Below are 19,491 nucleotides of genomic sequence, written 5' to 3' on the forward strand. Positions count from 1 at the left end.
CCCAAGACATTCATTATTTCTTCATATTGTGAAATATTTTTTAAATGAGAAACAGCATGCACTTTTTTCAGAGAGGAACAATGCAAGAAAATGCTGAAGTACATACAATGTGATAAAGAACTGCAAATACATTACAAGGATACTACTTAAAATGCTCTGCTAGCACTGAAAACAGAAGAAAAATTGTCTACAGGATCCGTACATGGAAACTGAAAATAAGTGGGTGAGCTGAGAGGACTTCTCCATATAGTCTTGTTTAAATAGCTCCTTATTCGAAAACGTGTGCCTAAAAAACTTTGGTGCATTAGAGACAATCTCTCTTAAAGATCAGGTAGCAGCAGAGAGTGATGATCTCCAAGAGAAAATCTACACTATCTCTGAAAAGTAAAAGTAACAAAAAACATGCATTTGCTTTGATTCCAACCCTTGTAAGTATCTTCCTCTCTAAAATAAGCAGCTGAGCCATAGTGCAGATTATAGATAAAAAGAAATGTCACACATGAATAATCTACAAAATGTCTAGGGAAAGACAGGTATTTTTATCTGATCATAGTTGACTGCTCAAAAACATGCATGCAGCTTCCATTTTCACAGAATCACAGAACAGTTGAGACTGGAAGGCACATCTGGAGGTCATCCAGTCCAATCCCCTGCTCAAGCAGGGCCACCTAGAGCCCATTGTCCAGGACCCTGTCCAGCTGGCTTCTGAATATTTCCAGGGAGGGAGGACTCCACAACCTCTCGGGGAAACCTCTGTCAGTGCTCAGTCACCCTCACAGTGAAAAAGTGTTTCTTGATGTTCAGGTAGAATCTCCTGTGTTTCAGTTTGTGCCTATTGCCTCTGGTCCTATCACCATGCACCACTGAAAAAAGCCTGGCTCCGTCCCCTTTGCACCCTCCCTTCAAGTATTTCTGTAGATTGACAAGATCTCCCCAGAGCCTTGCCTTCTCTAGGCTACACAGTTCCAGCTATCTCAGCCTTTCCACACAGGAGAGATGCTCCAGTTCCTTAGTCATCTTTGTGGCCCTTCATTCATTGGGATAGAACTCTCTTGAGCCTGGAGGAGGTGATCCTTGAGTATTAACCAGCCTTCTTAGACCCCTCTTTCTTCCAGGGCCTTATCCCATGGGAGTCTTCCAAGCAGATCTTTGAAGAAGCCAAAGTCTGCTCTCCTGAAGACCAGGGCTGTGAGCTTGCTTTTTCACTGTCCTCCCTGGCTTCTGCCCTCCACTTTCAGTAGAGGAGAGATGACCAGTTTTCTTGACAATTATTTAGTCAATTTAGAATTCAAGAACAACATGGTAATTTCATTATAGTGACGTAGCCACAAGAAGATTAAGCCTTACTTCTACCCTATGGTTCCAAATACAGGGGAAAAAAAAAGGGGGGGGGGCAAGTCTTCTGTCCTGGTTTTAGCTGGGACAGAGTTAGCTCTTTTTAGCTCCGTGTTTTGGTTTTAACTCAGAGGCTCGCTCTGAGAAGAATGTTGATAGCACATTGATGGTTGTAGTTGGCACTGAGGTCTCCAGGACTTTTCAGCTTGCCATGTTCTTGCCAGTGTGCAAGAGCACAACAGGATAAGGGGGGGAGCATAGCCGGGACGAAGGGTCCACGACTCTCCTTACGATTTGTACTTGAATTTAAGATTGAGGGCCAATCTGGCCAATTAGTATTCCATATCATGCAGTGTCATGCCCAGTATAAAAGTGAGGGTCAGCCGGAAAGAAGGGCTTTTGCCCTTCCGGGACTCTCACTTTCAGACTCTCAGAGTGTTTTCTCTCTCTCTCTCTCTCTCTGTCTCGGGGCCTCCTGTTCATCCGGGATTGCGGTATTGGGTTTTATCTATTTCGGGATTGCAGCTTCGTGACGACACAGGCCTTGATCAAGGGGTGGTGAGCAATTACACCGTACATCACTCGTTTGTATATATTTATCCTTGTACATAATTCGTACATATATATATTGGTAGCGGTAGTAGTAAATTGTTCTTATCTCAAACCACAGGTCTCCTTTTTCTTCTTTGATTCTCTCCCTCATCCCTGGGGGTGGGGGAGTGAGCGACCGTGTAGGGTTTAGTTGCCGGAGCGGAGCGGCCTAAACCACTACATCTTCAAAATAAATGTTACCTCCCAAAGGAGAATTGCTAATATTGCAAGGAAAAGAGAGTGGCCAGTTCATAAGTTTAGTTACAGAGCCTTCCAAAGACAACACTGGTGAAATCCCCCAACATGTTCTCTCAGAAGTAGCATTTATACATGAATGTAAAGTGTTCTGTGGGAACCATCTCAAGTCTGGACACCCTCAAATTTATTGGAAGCTTCAATTCTTCTTGGAAGCCCTGTGAGCTCTGATCTCCAGCATTTCCCATCTCCTTTTTGAGCAAGACTGAAAGGTCGTGATTGTTTTGTCTTCACATGTATTCTTCAAAGTTACTGCACATCTTCAGCTTCTGTTGAGTTCAGCCGGAACACTAGCTTAGGATGAGTGGACTTAATTACATGACACACTGCAGCACTGTGCAGACACTGGCTGGAAGCTTTCTAATTTGTTGGTCTAAAATAATTTCTATTATCCTTGTATGTTACTACACTGCTGTGAGAGGATTTAGCAGGAAGACCCTCACTAATTTAATTGTGATTAGCTAAATCCACATCCACTCGAAGAAAAATTTAACACTTCTGGAATTAACACAGTATAAGTAAGCAACATTATGATGTACATTCCACTTCCTCTAAAGCAGCCTGTCAGAAGAGAGGGCTTTGCCCCGACATTGGAAAAAAGAGGCAAAGCCTTCCAAGTCCTCTTAAAAATAAGTCCCTCAAAGGTAGCGTTCACCCAGAGACTTCTCTTCAAGAGGATGACAAGACAGGTCCACAGAATATCTTTAGATGTCTCAAGTTACAGACAAAATGAAAAAGCTTAGTGATTTTAGTAAGAACTTTATTATTGAGAAGAATCATAATAGATATTTAGCTGGTAGCTCTTATGGTAGCATTTCACGATTTTAAGGCTCACCTTTTAACTTTGGCTTCTTTCAGCTTCTCCAATGCAAGTTTAATCTTGTCAGCTTTAGCCTGTGCCTCTTGTTCTTCCTGAAAAGACACAAGATATTTGGTATACTTTTTAAGCAGCATCAGCAATTTATGTTCACTGGAAAAGAGTTGTTTCTTGTTATTTATGTGCAGAACAAAGCTTGCCATGGGAAACTTCATAGCTACAGGGAATCCCCAGCATTGTTTGAGCTAATATCCTCAAGCGAAAGCTCTGATTTATAAGTCCAGTGCTTCCTTTTGTTGCCCAGTCATACAGATCTTACATGATCTGTTCCTCAAATGCTACTGGAATGCCTGAAAACTGGCCTATTCTATGCTTCCATATGCGTTACAGCTGACACAAAAGAGAAGATGAAGGAAGATCTAGTCTGAATGAAGCAGCACTGTGGACGTAACCACTTGGAAGAAAACTCACCTCTTAATAGGGTTGAGAACTAGAATTTTTAGGACCTTACTGAAACCTTGGCTTGCAATTATACCACTTATAATTTTACACTTTCTGTTAAGTCCATGAATTTACTTGAATTCTTTCACTTGCAACATATGAGCTCTTACTGCACTCATACTTACTGAGAGGAATACCACCTGAAACTGGATGATATCATAGCTTTTTATTCTAGTGATGGACCTATTCATAACGCAGTTAGATGGAGCACTCAAATTCATTCCAGCTTTTGCTGACTGCCACAGTAAGATTCCTAAAGATCCCAGTGTCACCTGGCTCTTCTTTTACAAAGCAGCTGTATCAATATCATGCCTCTCTCTCAATATCAGTGAGGTTTGTGATCCAAGAAGACTGGATCCCCAGGTGCTCAGAGTTTTTAGATACCTGTACCAGATGTCACTGCCTACTGTTGCCTCTGTGACTGGTGTATAGATTGGGACCGTTTCTTTTTGCCATCTGTCTCACAGTGGTCTCTCCTGGTCACAGACAGAGTTGGAAAAATACATTTTAGACAGCAAATGACTGTGGTTCCTGGGGCTCCCTCAGACTGTTAGTACTACTGGAGGATTCGGTTTCTTTCCAACTTTAAATTCCTGCTCCTCCTATTGAAAACTGACTTGTCTTTGCTTCCTTGTCTCTTTGCTGACTTTTATTGTCCCTCTTGCTCTCACTTTCAGTTTCCTTTGTTTTAAAGGGGTAGGATTTTGTGCTATGGTACTCACAGGAACACCCAACTTCCAGTCAATGACTGTAGGAGAAAGTTCCTGCCCTGCTTCCAGGCAAAATTTTTCTCTGTGTTACCTTCAGTCACCATTTTCTACCGTAAAGTCGTAATTTTAGTGGTCTTTGGACTAAAAGAAATCCAGGGTGGCTGTAACTCATGGGAGATGCACTTGCAAGAAACTAGGCCTAACTAAGCATTGCCACTGCTTCCTTCTTACAGGTATATCACAGAACCATAGCAAAAAAAGAGCTAAGAAAGTTATCTTATTCATCCCAAGCTTTGAGGCAGGTTCAACCATAACTAAACTACTCCTCACTGAACTAAATATCTTTTATCAGTTTTCCCTGGATACTAGCATCCTTTAGGATGTCAAAAATACAAGGTGAGGTGTGCAACCTGAAAGAGATGGCTTCAAGCATGTTTGCTGTTGTCAGATTCTCTGCTATAAATACCAGGCAATCAGTGAAAGAATGTCTTTTTTTTTTTTTTCTTCACAGGTATGGAAACTTGCATTGCTACATCTTACAGATGCTTAATTTTGACAATCCAAAAACAGCTTCTCTAGTAGAACAATTCTCCTCTATAGTATCATCACCACGTTTTCTGGATTTTCAAACAGAACTACATAAAAGTCATCCTGATATTGTCACAGGAAATGTAGATGACTTATTTAGCTTAAGGACAGTTTTCAAAAAGAAAAGTCAGAGTTGATAGAAACTTATAAGACTAGGCTTCCCTGAAGGAAAGGCCGTACTTCTTATGGCACACTTAAAGGTTAGAGAATAGAGTCTTAACATCACAGTTGCATTGAAAATATTAACACTATTTTTATTTGACTACAGACAACCAGAAGTGTTAAACGAAACGTCAGCCTCGATTGGGTCAAGAATCACTTAGCGAGAATCCCGGCTAACAGGAACAAGGATTTTGATGAAATAAAATACATTCCATTTACCACAGCATTTCATTCCACTGATCAGAAATGTCTTCTCAAAGCAAATACTAACCAAGACAGTAAATATTAATTTGAAATAAGTTCTTTCTATATTAATTTTAAATGGTTATTATCTCCATCATTCACACTGCAGCATGTGCAATAGCCCTATAGGCAACTTTGAGGACAATGAACCACACAATGTGACCCATCAGTATTTGAATACAACCTGCATCAGAAAATGAGGCAAGGACTGCGGAAGAAAGCAGAACCAGTGCCTTAATGAGGAAATCAACTACTGCAGATAGATTCTTTAGAAATGCCTCTGCCTCCTGTTCCCATCCTTCTCAGCCCTCTCACTGTGTCTGGAAAGAGACCAGAAAACACTGCTAGAGATTTAACTCAGCACATAATCTCAGAGGAACACTTTAATTGATGGAGACAGAAGTGACTTCCAGCTACATTTTTGCATATAGAATTCCAGTTTTGTTTTAGCAAGTATATCCTCTTTTCACTCTGAAATCCTGTTTGACTCTCAGGTAATGCAGGATCCCAGCTAACAGAATAGCTCAGTACAAAACTCAAGGGAATGAACTGTGCAGCACTGTTGACTTCAGTGAGCTTTAGATCACAGCTTCGTAAAAGTGCTGGTCAGAAGAGAGGCCTGGAGGTCCATAGTCTCCCTGTGGGCTCCCTACCCAAAGCAGAACTGTCACCAACACTAGATCAGGTCAGTCATGATTTTCCATGAGTTTGGAAAACCTCCAAAGAAAATCTGTGATCTCTCTGGGTCACCTGTTCCAGTGCTACACCACTGCCTGAAATGGAAAAGGTTTTCCTAAGGTCCTGTCCAAAACCACAAAGCTACAACATGTAGATGTTGCCCCTTGTCACATGACCTAACACTACCATGGAAGAATTTGGCTCCACCAGCTTTGTAGCTACCCTTCAGTTATTTTTAAGCTGTCACTAGGTCACTTTGTAGCCTCCTCTGTCAGACTAAACAGGCCTAGCTCCCTCAGCTCATCCTCGCTGGCCCCTGATCACCCCATGCCCCTGGCCATCCCAGCAGCTCTCTGCTGAGTGCTCTCCGCATCCAGAATGGAGTGCAGAATTCCAAGTGTGCCCTCACCAGTGGCAGGAAAAAGGAATAATGGTGCTCTCAGTCTGCTGGCAATGCTCTTCTCAACACAGGCCAGCTTCCCATATCGAGATGATCTTGCACTTACGGTTCTTATCCAATGTGGCATCCACCAGGATGCCATCTCCTTTTCAGCAGGGCTACTGCTCAGCCTGTTGCCTCTCAAACTATACAAATGCATGGGGCTATTCCACCCCAGGTGCAGGACCTTGTATCTTGCTCGGTTTCTGAGGGTTTTGCTGGCCCAGTCCTCACATTTCTCAAGGTCGCCCTGCACTGAAGTTCTGCCATTCATCTTGTCAGTTAGTGCCCTTAATTAAAAGCATCTTCAGCACATCCATAGATGATTTTTTTATGTCATCACTTAAGTCACAGAAGAAAATGTTAAAGAATACAAGCCTCAGTGTTGATCCCACTGTTACCAGCCAGCAAACCATTGATGACTACCCCTTCAGTCTGGCACTTTGGCCAATCTCAGCTCACCTAACCACCTCCAGACTGTACTTCCTCAGCTTCCAAACCAGACTATTTAGAAGCTTGGTACTTCTTTAAAGGTCATGAGTCTAAATTAAGATGGAAACATGTTTGTACAACAATGGATAGAACTTACCTTGACAGCATCTCTTCTGTATCAATTATACTAGTTAAACAAAAGGCTTCAGCTTCTGAAGCTGTATAGCTGCTGGTTTTGCAAATGTTGATATTCCTTTAAGATAGGAAGTTAACTATTATCTTTGAGACACAGAAAAATGAAGTTCCTCCCACGTGTTTACAACTTTCACTCTTCAAACAGCACTGAAAGGTCCTACACATCAAATGAAGCTTCATCTAGTGAATTACTTTTTCTATATATAGAAAGATCCTCTTCCTACCAGATTTTCTGTTCCTTTTCATAACTATGTTTGCTATATGATGCTAAACACAGAGACCCCAGTGATGTCAAGGTGATTCATATTCAGTTTGTGCAGACTTCTAAACTGCAATGAATTGCCCATGTTTTTTGGCAAAACTGACAAGACCAAGAAGAGCAGAGTGATTCCATGATGGGATTAGGAGAGGTAATTCTTGTGTTCAGCCTTGCACCAGTCTCCTAGCAAACACTGAGTTTTACACAACTGAACAACTTCTCCTATCCCAGTTAGGCCAGGGATGGATCTGGCAAACATCCACAGAATCATCTCATCAGCACCAATAGCACAGACTGCAATGAACACACATAGTGACATCTTCACAAAATGGTCGGATCTCTGGCCATGCTTTGCACTGATGCCAAAGCAAAGTTCTCTATAAGAAGGTATTAACCGATCAGTGCTTGTCAAAAAAATTGAGTCACAGGTTTTCTGTTACAGTAAACCATTTGCAATGATTTATGCCTGTCTTGGACTACCAAAATGATAATTAGAAAGGTGAAGGAGTGGGCAATAGGTCAAGAAACAGGCAGAAATTGCTGAGCCCACAGTAACAGAAAACTCGCAGTTCATGCACGTTTCATCATTGCAGAACCTTCCGAAGATGTTTCTACCTGAGATATCTACTGTTGTTCCAATGCCAAATGCCATTTGCAAAATTACAAGAATTACTGAATGCTTAGAACAAGGTTCCATCCAGGCTTACCTGGGTCAATGACTCAGGAGGAGGTGGTGGTGGTGGTGGTGGAAGGTCTAAATCAGGGTTTGGAGGTGGAGGGGGCAAGTCATCCCCAAATTGTCCAGTAATGGTAACATAAAGACTTGATTTCGAATAAATGTCACTATCCAAGCCTGTTGAAGGTTGAGTGACCACACTTTGCTGGTTGCCAGAAGAAGTTTTCTGGGCTTGTAAAGTTCTCTGCTCAACATCATTTATGTCTGCTACAAGATCAGCCATTAAAGCATCCAGGTCTTTGTCCTCTAGGGCACTCAAGGATTCTGTAAAGAAAATCACAAAATGTGTCAGAGTGAGTGCAAAGAAAAACACTATGTTCCCAGTTCAGTGGAGATTAAATTCCAGAAGGCATGGTTACTGTAAGATGTAAGGGTTCTGGGAAAGCAAACAACATTTTAAATGGGTTCAAGAAAACAAACGTGTTTTAGGAATAGCCATTAATCTGGTCATACTGAAGTTCAGAGTACAAGGAACTCTACGAATACAAATTCAACAGGACATGAAGCTTCACTTTCAGTGATAGCAGTTTTAGGCCCTTATGATGTTACAAAACCTGGCCCTGATCCAGCAAGGTTTCTGGGCACATGCTTAGTGATAAGGAAACAAGAAATTCCATTAGCTCCCATTAGGCTACTTACTTGTCCTAAGTTAGGTACATAACATAAGTCCTTAGTAAGTTTTAGTATTGCACACAATAAACCAAGGCCTAGACCAAGAATATCTTCATGTATTACTACTATTCTACAACTCTAAAATGAACAAGAAGCAGAGTCAGAGAGTTCTGAGACACATGAAATTATATGGTATTATTTGTAGCACATCAGTAATTGTGTGATCAACATCTGTGACATATCTCACGTAATATGCAGGATTTTGAAGATCCTTTAAGCAAAAGAACAAAGAAGACAGCCTCTTTTTCAAAAGCATCTTGTCAAACAGATAGAAATATTGTAACTTTGCTTTCTGTCGTCTACTCTGTCAGAGTATAATCACAGAATCATCGAATCATATAATGGTTAGGGTTGGAAGGGACCTCAAAGATCATCTAGTTCCAACTCCCCTGCCATGGAGGTTAAGATAAAATCCTATACTGGAACTTTACATGTAATTTCTTCTTTGGTTGTTTCAACTAGTCATGGTATAAGAGATCCTGTGAAACAACATCCTGTAGGATTATTTAGCTTTCTAGAAGAGGAGGGTTCTTTAAGAACCAAACAGATTCAGCGGTTTGAATATCTTCAAAGAGTCCAGCTAAAAAAAAAAAAACCAAACAAAAAACACAACATCACAAATCGAGAAATCTTTAAGTAGAATTTTGGAAAGGGATGGAGAGTGCTGAACTAGACACTCAAAAATGCCAATATAGTCCAACAAAGAATAGATAATTCATCAGACTAAGTATGAATATGTCACTAAACCATCTCAGTTTACTCTGCTTTACCTGTTATGCTAATAGAGTATTTTCATAAGCTTTTCTTTTCAGTGAGAAAGTTGGCTTATGACTCCCTCTATTTACATACCCACTTTGCTGGGAGAGATATTAGGTAGCTTAATAGTGAACTGATTCTGGAACAAAAACACAGGCTAAAACCAACTCGGGCAAATGCAAACAACCAGTCCCCAGTAAGAAGAAAAAAAATGCAAACAAAACCAAAGGGAGGGTTCTTTTTTTTTTTTACACTTGGATGAATTTGGTTTGGTTTTACACTCACCTCATTTGATTTGCCACACAGCCTCAACAAGCAGCTGTACATGCAAAAGGTGGTACTTCCACTGAACAAAACGCTTATCCAGTTCTGACCTCACACTGAGGAACTGTCTTCTACTAAATTAAATCTTTACACAATAAAGGCTGCATTTTACAAAGTAATGCGGCGGACTTCTCACTTTTGTTTTCCTCTACACTCAGACAATTCAAAAAGTCTGACTCCTATACAACACTGAACAATGTCCCTTTAAAAAAAATTTGGCTCTTTTGAAGTTTCCTAAATTGAGAGACACAAATATACCTCACCTGCCAGCAAAACATTTTTGTTTTGGCCTTTTTTTTTCCATCAAGAGCGTATGATGTTTTTCTTCTCATTTGTTGCTGTGAGGTATTTTAAATAAGCATAAAAAACATGGAAGAGTCCATTCAGTTACTTACCATTTAAATCTTTAAAACCAACTGTAAAGCTAAATTCATTGTTGGTCACTTTGGGGGAAGGAGGCTGTGCAGTGTCCACTCCTAAACTCTGTTAAGGTAGAAGAAAAAAAACAAGTGTCTGATGACATCATTACTATTATAGACATTAACATTTGTAAATCTATTACCTGAATTTGTCTAATGAAATCGATTCTTCTTCAGCAAACAGAAGACACACACTAGTTTCTGGGATTATGCCTAGACTGGTAAATTCAATAGGGCCATGACAAGGGTTCAAGCACTGTCTCACAATCATGCCAAGTGTTTAAGGATTTGCATGCTTCTCAGTGCAATGCTGATCCATGCCAACTGCAGCTCTTGTCAGGCAACACCTGGGCTTGGCGTGGGGAACAGCGGAGGCTAGGGCTGTTTCTAATTGAGACAGAGAATGAAGCCAGACGGATTTTTAGTTTTTGGTGGTTCTCCTGAGGGAGGGCAGAGTGTTAAAACAGTTTAGCTGTGTACACATTTGAACTATGCAGTGCCGTTTGCTCCAGAATGTTTTATTTACTAATATAAATGCAACCTAGCTGTTGCTTTCTCATGCTGTTTCCAAAAATCCCCAAACACAACAGCAAACAAAACATGCTGCTGTTTGCAATGTAAACTGCAAATCTGCATAGTTAAATAGAGAATTCCTAGTTTGTGGCTTGCTGTTTAGGAAGCAGGCAGGGAACCGGTGCTTCACAAGTCAGGAAAAGTGCACATAGTGGAGACAAAAAGATAAATTATCCCTTCCACAGAGAGGAAGGTGATAGCTCTAATAAGCAAACACTGTAGACAAGACTGGAAGGAATTTCAACAGTCTGTCGACCACGTACCTGTCCTAAGGCAGGGCAGTTATAGCTGGGTCATACCTGAAAAATGTAAACCTAACCTGATTTTAAAAGCTCACTGTTCCGTATCACCTCTGGCAATCTGCTCTACTGCTTCACCATTGAGATCACTAATCCTGCCATCAAACCTTTCTTGTGATGCTCAATCTAAACTTCCTTCACTAAAGCTGAAGACCTTTTCCTTTTGTCCTACTCTCCACGGACGTGAGGAACCACTTTCTGCTCAGATGCTGCCTTTGATGTATTCAAAGATTTTTATCAGTCTCTTCTTCTCTAGACTAAACAACCCTTGTGCAATCATTTCTTACAGGTCACGTTTCTTTTCCTTCTCGTGATTCTGATCACTTTCCTCTGGATTTTCTCCAGTGGAACCTCCTTCTCCTCAAAATGCAGTGCTAACACTGGACACAGTTTTCCCCGTTGAGTTCTTACCAATGCTGTGCAGAATTGAAGGATTACTTCGTATATCCTACAAGCTATATCCTTGTCTATACATCCCTATCAGATGTTTGTCTACTGGTGCTCATACTCAATTTGTACCAGAGGCATTTACATTTCTTTGAGTTGCCTGAAACTGACAGATGTTTCCATGAAAATTAATGCAAATGTTTTTCTTGGCAGTTCTTTACACCTATTTCCCATCCGAACACGTTAGTTTCTTCTGAAGTTATACAGAGCTGGAAACCAAATACTGATAACTTTAAACACTGTTTCTGTGTTAATATTCATTGTCATAACAATGGGCAGTATAAATAGGAGAAGAGGGAGAAATGAAGCACATGAGATAGTTTTACAGTGCTCCAGGAAAAAGAAAAAAGAGAAAAAGGGAGGGTACAAAGGTATTCATGAAACAAACTGTAAGAGCGTAAAGGAAATACTTTCATTACTGATCTAGCAAGAAGTTGTAACATCCCATACTGGCCATAAAAGTGCAGAAAAAAATGTAAGTACATGCAAAGAGAAATTAAAGAGAAACAATCAAAATGCTAAAAGCTTAAAGTTAAGTACGTAGAAATAGTAGAAAAAGCCCAATTCTGCATCTGCATTTATTTTTCAGCCTTGTTATGCAATGTGAAGGCATCCCTGCGTGCTTCTATCATTTACACTTACTTTAGGAACAGACAACAGATTGGTGGAAAAAGGATGAAAAACTATCTACAGTCTCATTTTGGAAATCAGAATCTAAAGGAATTAACAGATGCAAGTTTGTTAACTGAAAGTCTTCAGGCTTTCAGACGTGCCCGTCTCCTTCTTCCCATACAATGTTGAGGGAAGAGGTGATGCCAGCGCTTCAGAGAGGAGGAGCAGTCAGTGCCCATCTTAGGAACACGTCCAGTCCTGCCCAGTACCGCATGATGAGCGGACAGAGAAAAGGCTCACTCTCTTACTCTCTTCCATCATCTGCCACTGGTAACAGTGCTATGTCCCAATCTGAAGAGGTAAAATTTATCACAAGCAGCCTTTTGTTAATTTTCAAGGCATAATAATGAAATTAAATTACCCTAACCCCCCTCTTCTTTATACACATAAATATGCACGGTTATGCATACGCCCTTAAAAAGCAGAAAGGCTACCAAGGGGTAAAGTATTGTGATTTGCCAGCTAAGATGTCATGTGAAATCTTGGCTTTCACACAGTTTAAGCACAATTCCTATTCTGTGGCTCAGAAGTATTGGTATTTAATTTGGCAAGCACTGGGATTCACCAAGAGGGAAAGATCCCCTCAAAGCACAGGCTGTAAGCAACCAAACTCTCACAGAATCCAAGATGACAGCGTAAGTGTTTTCAAGCATGCATTTATTAAAATAAAAAAAAATTATTGCACTTTGTGGGGTTCTTTTTAGAAATATAAATTTTCTCCTTTCATCAGGTTTTGCAGGAAGTATTCCATAACTATAGGTTTAGAAATAGACTCATGCTGTTTTATAGTTTCCTCTCAAGAGTGTATTCTGCACTGGCAATAATGTCTATAAATTCTTGAATGCCACCCTAGCTGTAACTTAGTATTTGCTGTATCTAAAGATTACCTTTATGCCTATATTCAAAATGTTGCTTTCATTTCCAAAGTTTGCATTTGACACTCAGGCTACATGCTATATGTATATAAAGCATTTATACCTGAAATTCTGACTTAAACTCTTCCTGTTTTGACAGAATCTTTCAATTTCTTGGGACTGAGTCCAGAGAAATTTGAATTGCTTATTTGCTTTTTTGGAGGAAAGCGTCTTTTCATAAACAGTTAGCTCTCCATAACAATCTAGCCTGCACTGATATTACCTTATTCTTCAGGTTATTTTTTTTAAATGTCAAACAGAAAAATTTAGTTGAAGGTTTTTCAAATAATTTATCTGTATTATTCAGAGTAGAGTTAAATGAAAAAAATGTAGAAAAGTTGCCTCTTTTCTCTAATACATAATAGCTGTTTTTCTAATCTTGATGGAAAAAAAGAATTATTTACCTGGGTCAGCATATCCATCTCCCCAAGTAAATTGCTGAACATTTCATCTATATCATCATGTGTTTGCTCCATCTGAAAGAAAAAAAATCCAGACAAGGAGTCATGACAAGTTCATTTCAAGCCAACAATGGGCAAAACCAGATAATAGCAATATTCTTTTATACTGTATTCCCAATTAACTTTAAAACAACTGTTCATGGCTTGTAAAAACCTTCATCCATAGTTTAGAAATAACTACTAACAAATCAGAATCTCAATCTGTACATGCTTAAACACACACTCTACACTCATTAGGCGTTCCAACAACCTCCTGGTATTATTTACATTCATAGGAAGTCACTAGCTAATAAATCATGATCGTATCTTAACATCAAAGAAATGAGTTAGTGAGAGATGGAAGAGAGAAACAAAGTTTGAGGGATGAGAAATTCCTGAATGCTTCGTCTTGAAAGATTTCTTTCTTTGTCTTAGACAACTAATACACATGAGTTTTTTAAGTGTTCTCCAGTGCAGGACCTGGTTACGGTTAAGTACATGACCAAGTTTTTGTCCCCTATTTCTTTTAAACACTAGTGCACTGAGAGAATTCCAGTCTTACCTAACCTCAAGACATCTGAGGGAGAGCACTGAGACAAGGAAAACATGTACATGCTGTATGACAGTAAATGGTGGTTCTTGTTTCAAGAGAGGAGTGTGAGGACAGCACCACACACTGGTGGTGCTGACATACTGTGGAGATACAGCTTCTGCAATACTCTTCTTCTCATATATTTGTTCCTTTGCAGGGAGAGAAGTAGTGTAAAAGGGTGTCTGACATGGAACACTGTCAGAGAACTTTACGCATCCTTTCTTAACAGGCTCAAGCCTGCAAGGGTTGAGAACTCTGGTGCTCATTGCATAAACCTAGGGTTCAAACTGGGGTTTAAACTTTAAACCTAAATAGTGTTATCGGTTCACTGGATTTGTGTGCACCTGCATGGGGTTTATGTGGCAAGGTTTTGGTAGTGGGAGGGCTGCAGAGGTGGCTTCTGTGAGAAGACACCAGAAGCCACCCCCATGTCAGAAAGAGACAGTAGCTTCAGATGGCTCCAAGATGGGCTTGGTGCCAGCTAAAGCCAAGTTCATCGGTGATGTTGGCGGGATCTCCACAACAACGTATTTAAGAAAGGGTAAAAAAAAAATACTGCATAGTAGCTGTAAGAGAGAAGTGAGAAAAATGTGACAGAAATTGCCATGCAGACACCAAGGTCAGTGAAGAAGGTGGGAGAGGAGGTGCTCCAGGTGGAGGAGCAGAGGTTCCCCTTCAACCCATGTAAAGCCAATAGTGAAGCAGGTTGTTCCCTTGGTTGACAGAGGACCACGCCAGAGCAGATATCCACACTGCAGTCCATGGAGAACCCCATGCTGGAGCAGGTGGACATGCCCTGACGGAAGCTGCAACCCTTGGTCTGCTCACACTGGAGCAGGCTCTTGGCAGAAACTGCAACTCATGGAAAAGAGCCCACACAGAGCAGGTTTTCTAGCAGGGCTTGAGACCCCATAGGGGATCCACACTGGAGCAGTCTTTTCCTGAAGGACTGTACCTCCTGGAAGGGACCCATGCTGGAGTTTTTGAACTGCAGCCTGTGGGAAGGTCCCACATTGGAGAATTTTTGTGAAGGACTCTATCCCATGGAGGGCCCCTACACTGGAGCAGGGACAGCACAAGAGGAGAAAGGAACAGGAGAAACACAGCGTTATGAACTGACCACAAGTGCTATTCCCTCTTCCCTGTGCCACTTGAGCGAGACAGAGGTAGAAGAGTTGGGAGTGAGCTAAGCCTGAAGAAGGGAGGAGTGAGGTGAAGATTTTTATTTTGTTCTTATTTCTCATTATCCTACTGCCTTATTAATTGCAATGAATGAATTATTCCCTATGTTGAGTGTTTGCCTGTGATAGTAATTGGTTAGTGATCTTCCTGTCCTCGTCTTGCCCATGAGCTTTTCCATTCTATTTTCCCCCCCTGCTCTGCTGAGGAGGCGTAGTGATAAAGTGGCTGGTGGGCACCGGGTGGCCAGCCCAAGGTCAACCCACCACCGCACCTTACCGGATGAGGACCAACCTGATGCAAGAAAGCATCAACTGAGGACAGGAACAACTCTAATGAGTATAAGACTAGCAACAAAAGACCACCAGCAAGTATCCTGTTCTTCAATTAATGATTTTCCTTTACAAGAACATCTTGAGTCACCTAACTATTCCATAGTTAAATGATAAAGGCCACTGAACCACTAAAGTCAATATCTGTTGTTTGAGAATATTTCGTAGCATGTCTTTATATGATGGTTAATACTGGAACAATCTGAGCTGCTCTGCGTCCTTTGGACTTGGTCTGTCTGCATTTACAGAAGTATCTACATATGTTCACTTGTCCTCCTACCACCTGTTGTTATTCCTGATACCAGAACTCATTAGGAGTAGGCATGTACAGCTTTCAGACAGGCTCAGGGGCATATTCCACCTGCTTTCTGCCTTGGACTTTTTGTTGTAGCTGGTGTAACTAAACCAGGCACAGGCAACTGGCAACTGGACTTTGAACTTCCAGAGTTCTCTCAGATCCCAGAAATCAAAGACTTAAAGATTTGGGAACTGGATGCTGTTAAGGACATTTTAACAGGATGTGGTTGGCAGGGCTGAGGGTAAGCCTAGCCCAACAGTGGAGACAGCACAGCTATGCCCATGTAACAGGGAACACATGGCGCAAATGACTGAGCAAAATGGAGAGCTAAAGTCATCATCTCTGCTTCATTTCCAGCTGACAAATCCACACTGGATGGCTCACTCTCTCTGTACGTATCATAGCTATCATAAAGAGCTGTCTGTGTAAAATTCCATTTCTGTAGATTCAGCAGCATACGGTTGGATAAATGATTACTGAATCTCAATTCATTTATTTGAACCAACAGCTGTGTAGCTTCCCATACACCTGGCACTTGGAGAACCAATTTTCATGAAAAGGATAGATAAAATGGTACTTATTTGATCAGACAGACTGCAGTCAGATTTGTTATGTGACAAAAAATAGAGCTGCAGCTCATACTGACAAGAATCTCATCAGAGCTTAAATAATACTGAATAAAATTCTGTTTTCCTGCTTTTTGATTAGAAGAACAAAATGCCTGCTGGGCGAATCTTACCAGCTCTAGCCATTTGTATGTTTTTCTGGATTTTTTTAAGCACTGACTAGATCTACTTTGAGGAACAAGTCTTCATACTGGTTCCTTTGACAAACTGAAATCCTGCTTTGCTATATTTTTCCAGAACAGAAATATAAAAATGGCAAAAAAAACCCAAAACTCTTGAGTTACAATCAAGAGACCTTATCAGGTGAGAATTAAGAACTGTCTAAAAAGGAAAAAAAACCCAACACCTAAGAACCCTCTTCAGTAGTGAATAAAATAAGAAAAAAAAAGTGGGAGATCTGAATATTTGGTTATACAATACTTTCAGTAAATTTCAGGATTTTTACAGCTTCTGGTAAATTCAGAGCTTCTTTATGTGCAATTATAGGATTTTCTGAATCTTCAGACACATTTGATTCATAAGGAAAATAATGTAATCCTATGAAAAAGCAATGTGCAAAGAATTTTGTAAGAATTTCTACTGTAAATTCAAGCTGAGTTAGTCGCCGATAACTCTTCCTTATCAATTCAAATAAGACATTTAATACTAGGGTTTTTTTGACCTTAAGCACATGGGGGAAGGCAGAAGGCTTAAACGTATATTTTGAGAAGGAAGTATGTCAGTGTCCCTTTCAAGTGCCACTTTCAACGAACAGACATCCCATCATGATCACCAGACTGATAAGTCATGTTGTCACCAAGCCATTGCCCCTACTGGCATGTTTTTTTCCTCTTGAATTTTTATTGATTAAGTTTAGGAAGACAAAATTAATATCATAATCACCAAACACCCTGAAAATATCTGTATGTTAAAACACACTGAATGATCTCTAAACAGATACGAGAAGAGAACTCTCCAAATTAATTAGGATTCTGTCAAGAGCTAGAAAAGCAAAAGACAGTAAAGTGACTCCTCAAAACATGAAACTGCAAAGAGTGTCCATCCACTCTCCTCCTCTTTGACTCCTCTCTACAATCATTTCCATTTCTTTTATTTGATTGCCACAGTAGGAACAAACAAACAAAACCATATGCAGATTTGGGAACTATTCCATTCAAGGAAGATGTTGCTGCATTTTGACCAGCAAATTCTTTGACTTATTCACAAATAGCCTTGAACTTATTCAACCAGAAACTCAAAGTGAAACCTGCAGGTGTACAAGCGATTATTAACAAAAAGGGGAAAAGATTTACCAAAGTCCCCAGAAGCATATTGAGTTTCATGCTCAGTCCTCCTCTATATCCACCACAGTAACATTTCTGCTATTTTTTTCTGTATATAGTACTAACACTAGTAAGTCTTAAAATCACTATCAACTACAATAAACCAAAGAGAAAAAAAAACAGTACTTTATAATAAGTTTCCCATGTCATGCATAAGATTTTAAGCAGAGAAAAAAATCAAAATTAAAATAAAAAGAGAGTGCTGTTGCCAAGAATAAACATGCTAAGGAGGGGCTTGTGCGAACGCATACATGTGAAACAATCTATTTTTTAAAGCAATTGATTTTCAAATTGATATCTTCTAGACCACTTTTTGAAGTAAAACCGAGCATACAGGCAAAGGTATTCTTGTCTTTTATTTCAAATCTTCATTGAGCATTCATGAAAAACTTTTTTTTTTTTTTTTTTTAAGTACTCCCACATTTCTCATACTGTGTATCTAAGATGTTGGGGGCATTTTCTCTTCAGTTTGCTATTCTAACCCAAAGTCTCACTATTTAGTTTATACATATTAAACTCTCACAGGTTTATACAATACATAAATATCGACTCATTGTATTTTGACTCATCAATACATTTATTCACCCCATCATTTACCAGAAGTCCTCCAGACCTGCTAGACCTATTATTTTTTTACCTTCCTAATTTCGGATTTAGCAGGCTCTTTGCTGAAAAATAATTTCAATCTAAATTGAGAGATGTGAATAACAAAACTCTTGTATATTATTGTACTCTTTGTACTTCTAGCATGTTTGTATTTCAGCTCACCCAATGCAAAAACATGGTTTCTGTGTATTAGTTCCTACTTCTCCTTACCTGTTAGTGTCAGCCTTTTGTAGCACGTCTTTTTTTTTCCGTCACATGCTTTGTTGCCATTTCCAAAGACCTACTTTCATCCACTCAGGTGCCCCTGTGAGGGGCCCTCCAACTATTACCTTTTTATTACAAGAACCAGCTCTGCTGCCCTAGATGACAATTCAAAATTCCTGTGCGCTGTATTTCTAAACTGGGCAACAGACCCACACAAAATTTCTTCCCTCTCCTAACTATCTACCTCCTCTATATACCCTTATATTGAAATTGAGATGTAGATTTCTACATTTTTTGAGCTATGGGCTAGGAAGTTGGAATTAAGTTATATCTCACTACTAACATCAGAGAATTTGGCAGATGCAGAAAACAAGCTAGCCCACAGACATGGATGGGAAACACTCCCTGGTCCAACTTGTGCTTGGATGAGCAACGTACTTTGCTGACAGTGAACAAAAATGTTTTCCCATGGGACTAGACCAGTATTCAAGGGCACTAAAGAAAAATACTGACCGAGAAATTTCTTGCTCAGATGCAAGAATGGAGAAGCAGTCCCTGCACTCAGCCTCAAGGTGCACAATCTTACCTGCGTTAAGTAGAATCTCACCTATGTTATTTAGTGTCATGTATTGGCAGGTGGAGCAGGTACTGCCTTTCTTGGCCTATAATATGAACTCTGTAATTAAAATCGGGACATAATTTCTGCATGGTTGCATACATTTTGATTTATGAAGATAGTAGAGAGCACAATAAAACAACTGGGGTTTTTTGGAGAATAAAAAAAGTTTTGTGATTTGCACACTTACATAAGACAACAGCACTATGTCTATGAACAATACATAGGAAATGGAATTGTTTGATAGAATCTTTATCAC

At 40.0% G+C, this 19,491-nt stretch overlaps 1 protein-coding gene across 1 annotated transcript in view; it reads right to left on the reverse strand.

Moving 5' to 3' along the window:
* APBB1IP (amyloid beta precursor protein binding family B member 1 interacting protein) overlaps window positions 1-13,493 on the reverse strand; it is a 56,431-nt gene extending 42,938 nt beyond the window's left edge. The window contains exons 1-4 of the mRNA XM_086614854.1: window positions 13,422-13,493; window positions 10,089-10,176; window positions 7,913-8,205; window positions 3,025-3,093 (exon numbers count right to left, since the gene is read on the reverse strand). Of these exons, the coding sequence (XP_086470980.1) occupies window positions 3,025-3,093; window positions 7,913-8,205; window positions 10,089-10,176; window positions 13,422-13,493 (522 nt within the window). The remainder of the gene's footprint in view (window positions 1-3,024; window positions 3,094-7,912; window positions 8,206-10,088; window positions 10,177-13,421) is intronic.
* Window positions 13,494-19,491: the final 5,998 nt, after the last annotated feature.

This window comes from Tauraco erythrolophus, chromosome 7 (genome assembly GCF_009769465.1).
Source record: "Tauraco erythrolophus isolate bTauEry1 chromosome 7, bTauEry1.pri, whole genome shotgun sequence".
Lineage (NCBI taxonomy): Eukaryota > Metazoa > Chordata > Aves > Musophagiformes > Musophagidae > Tauraco > Tauraco erythrolophus.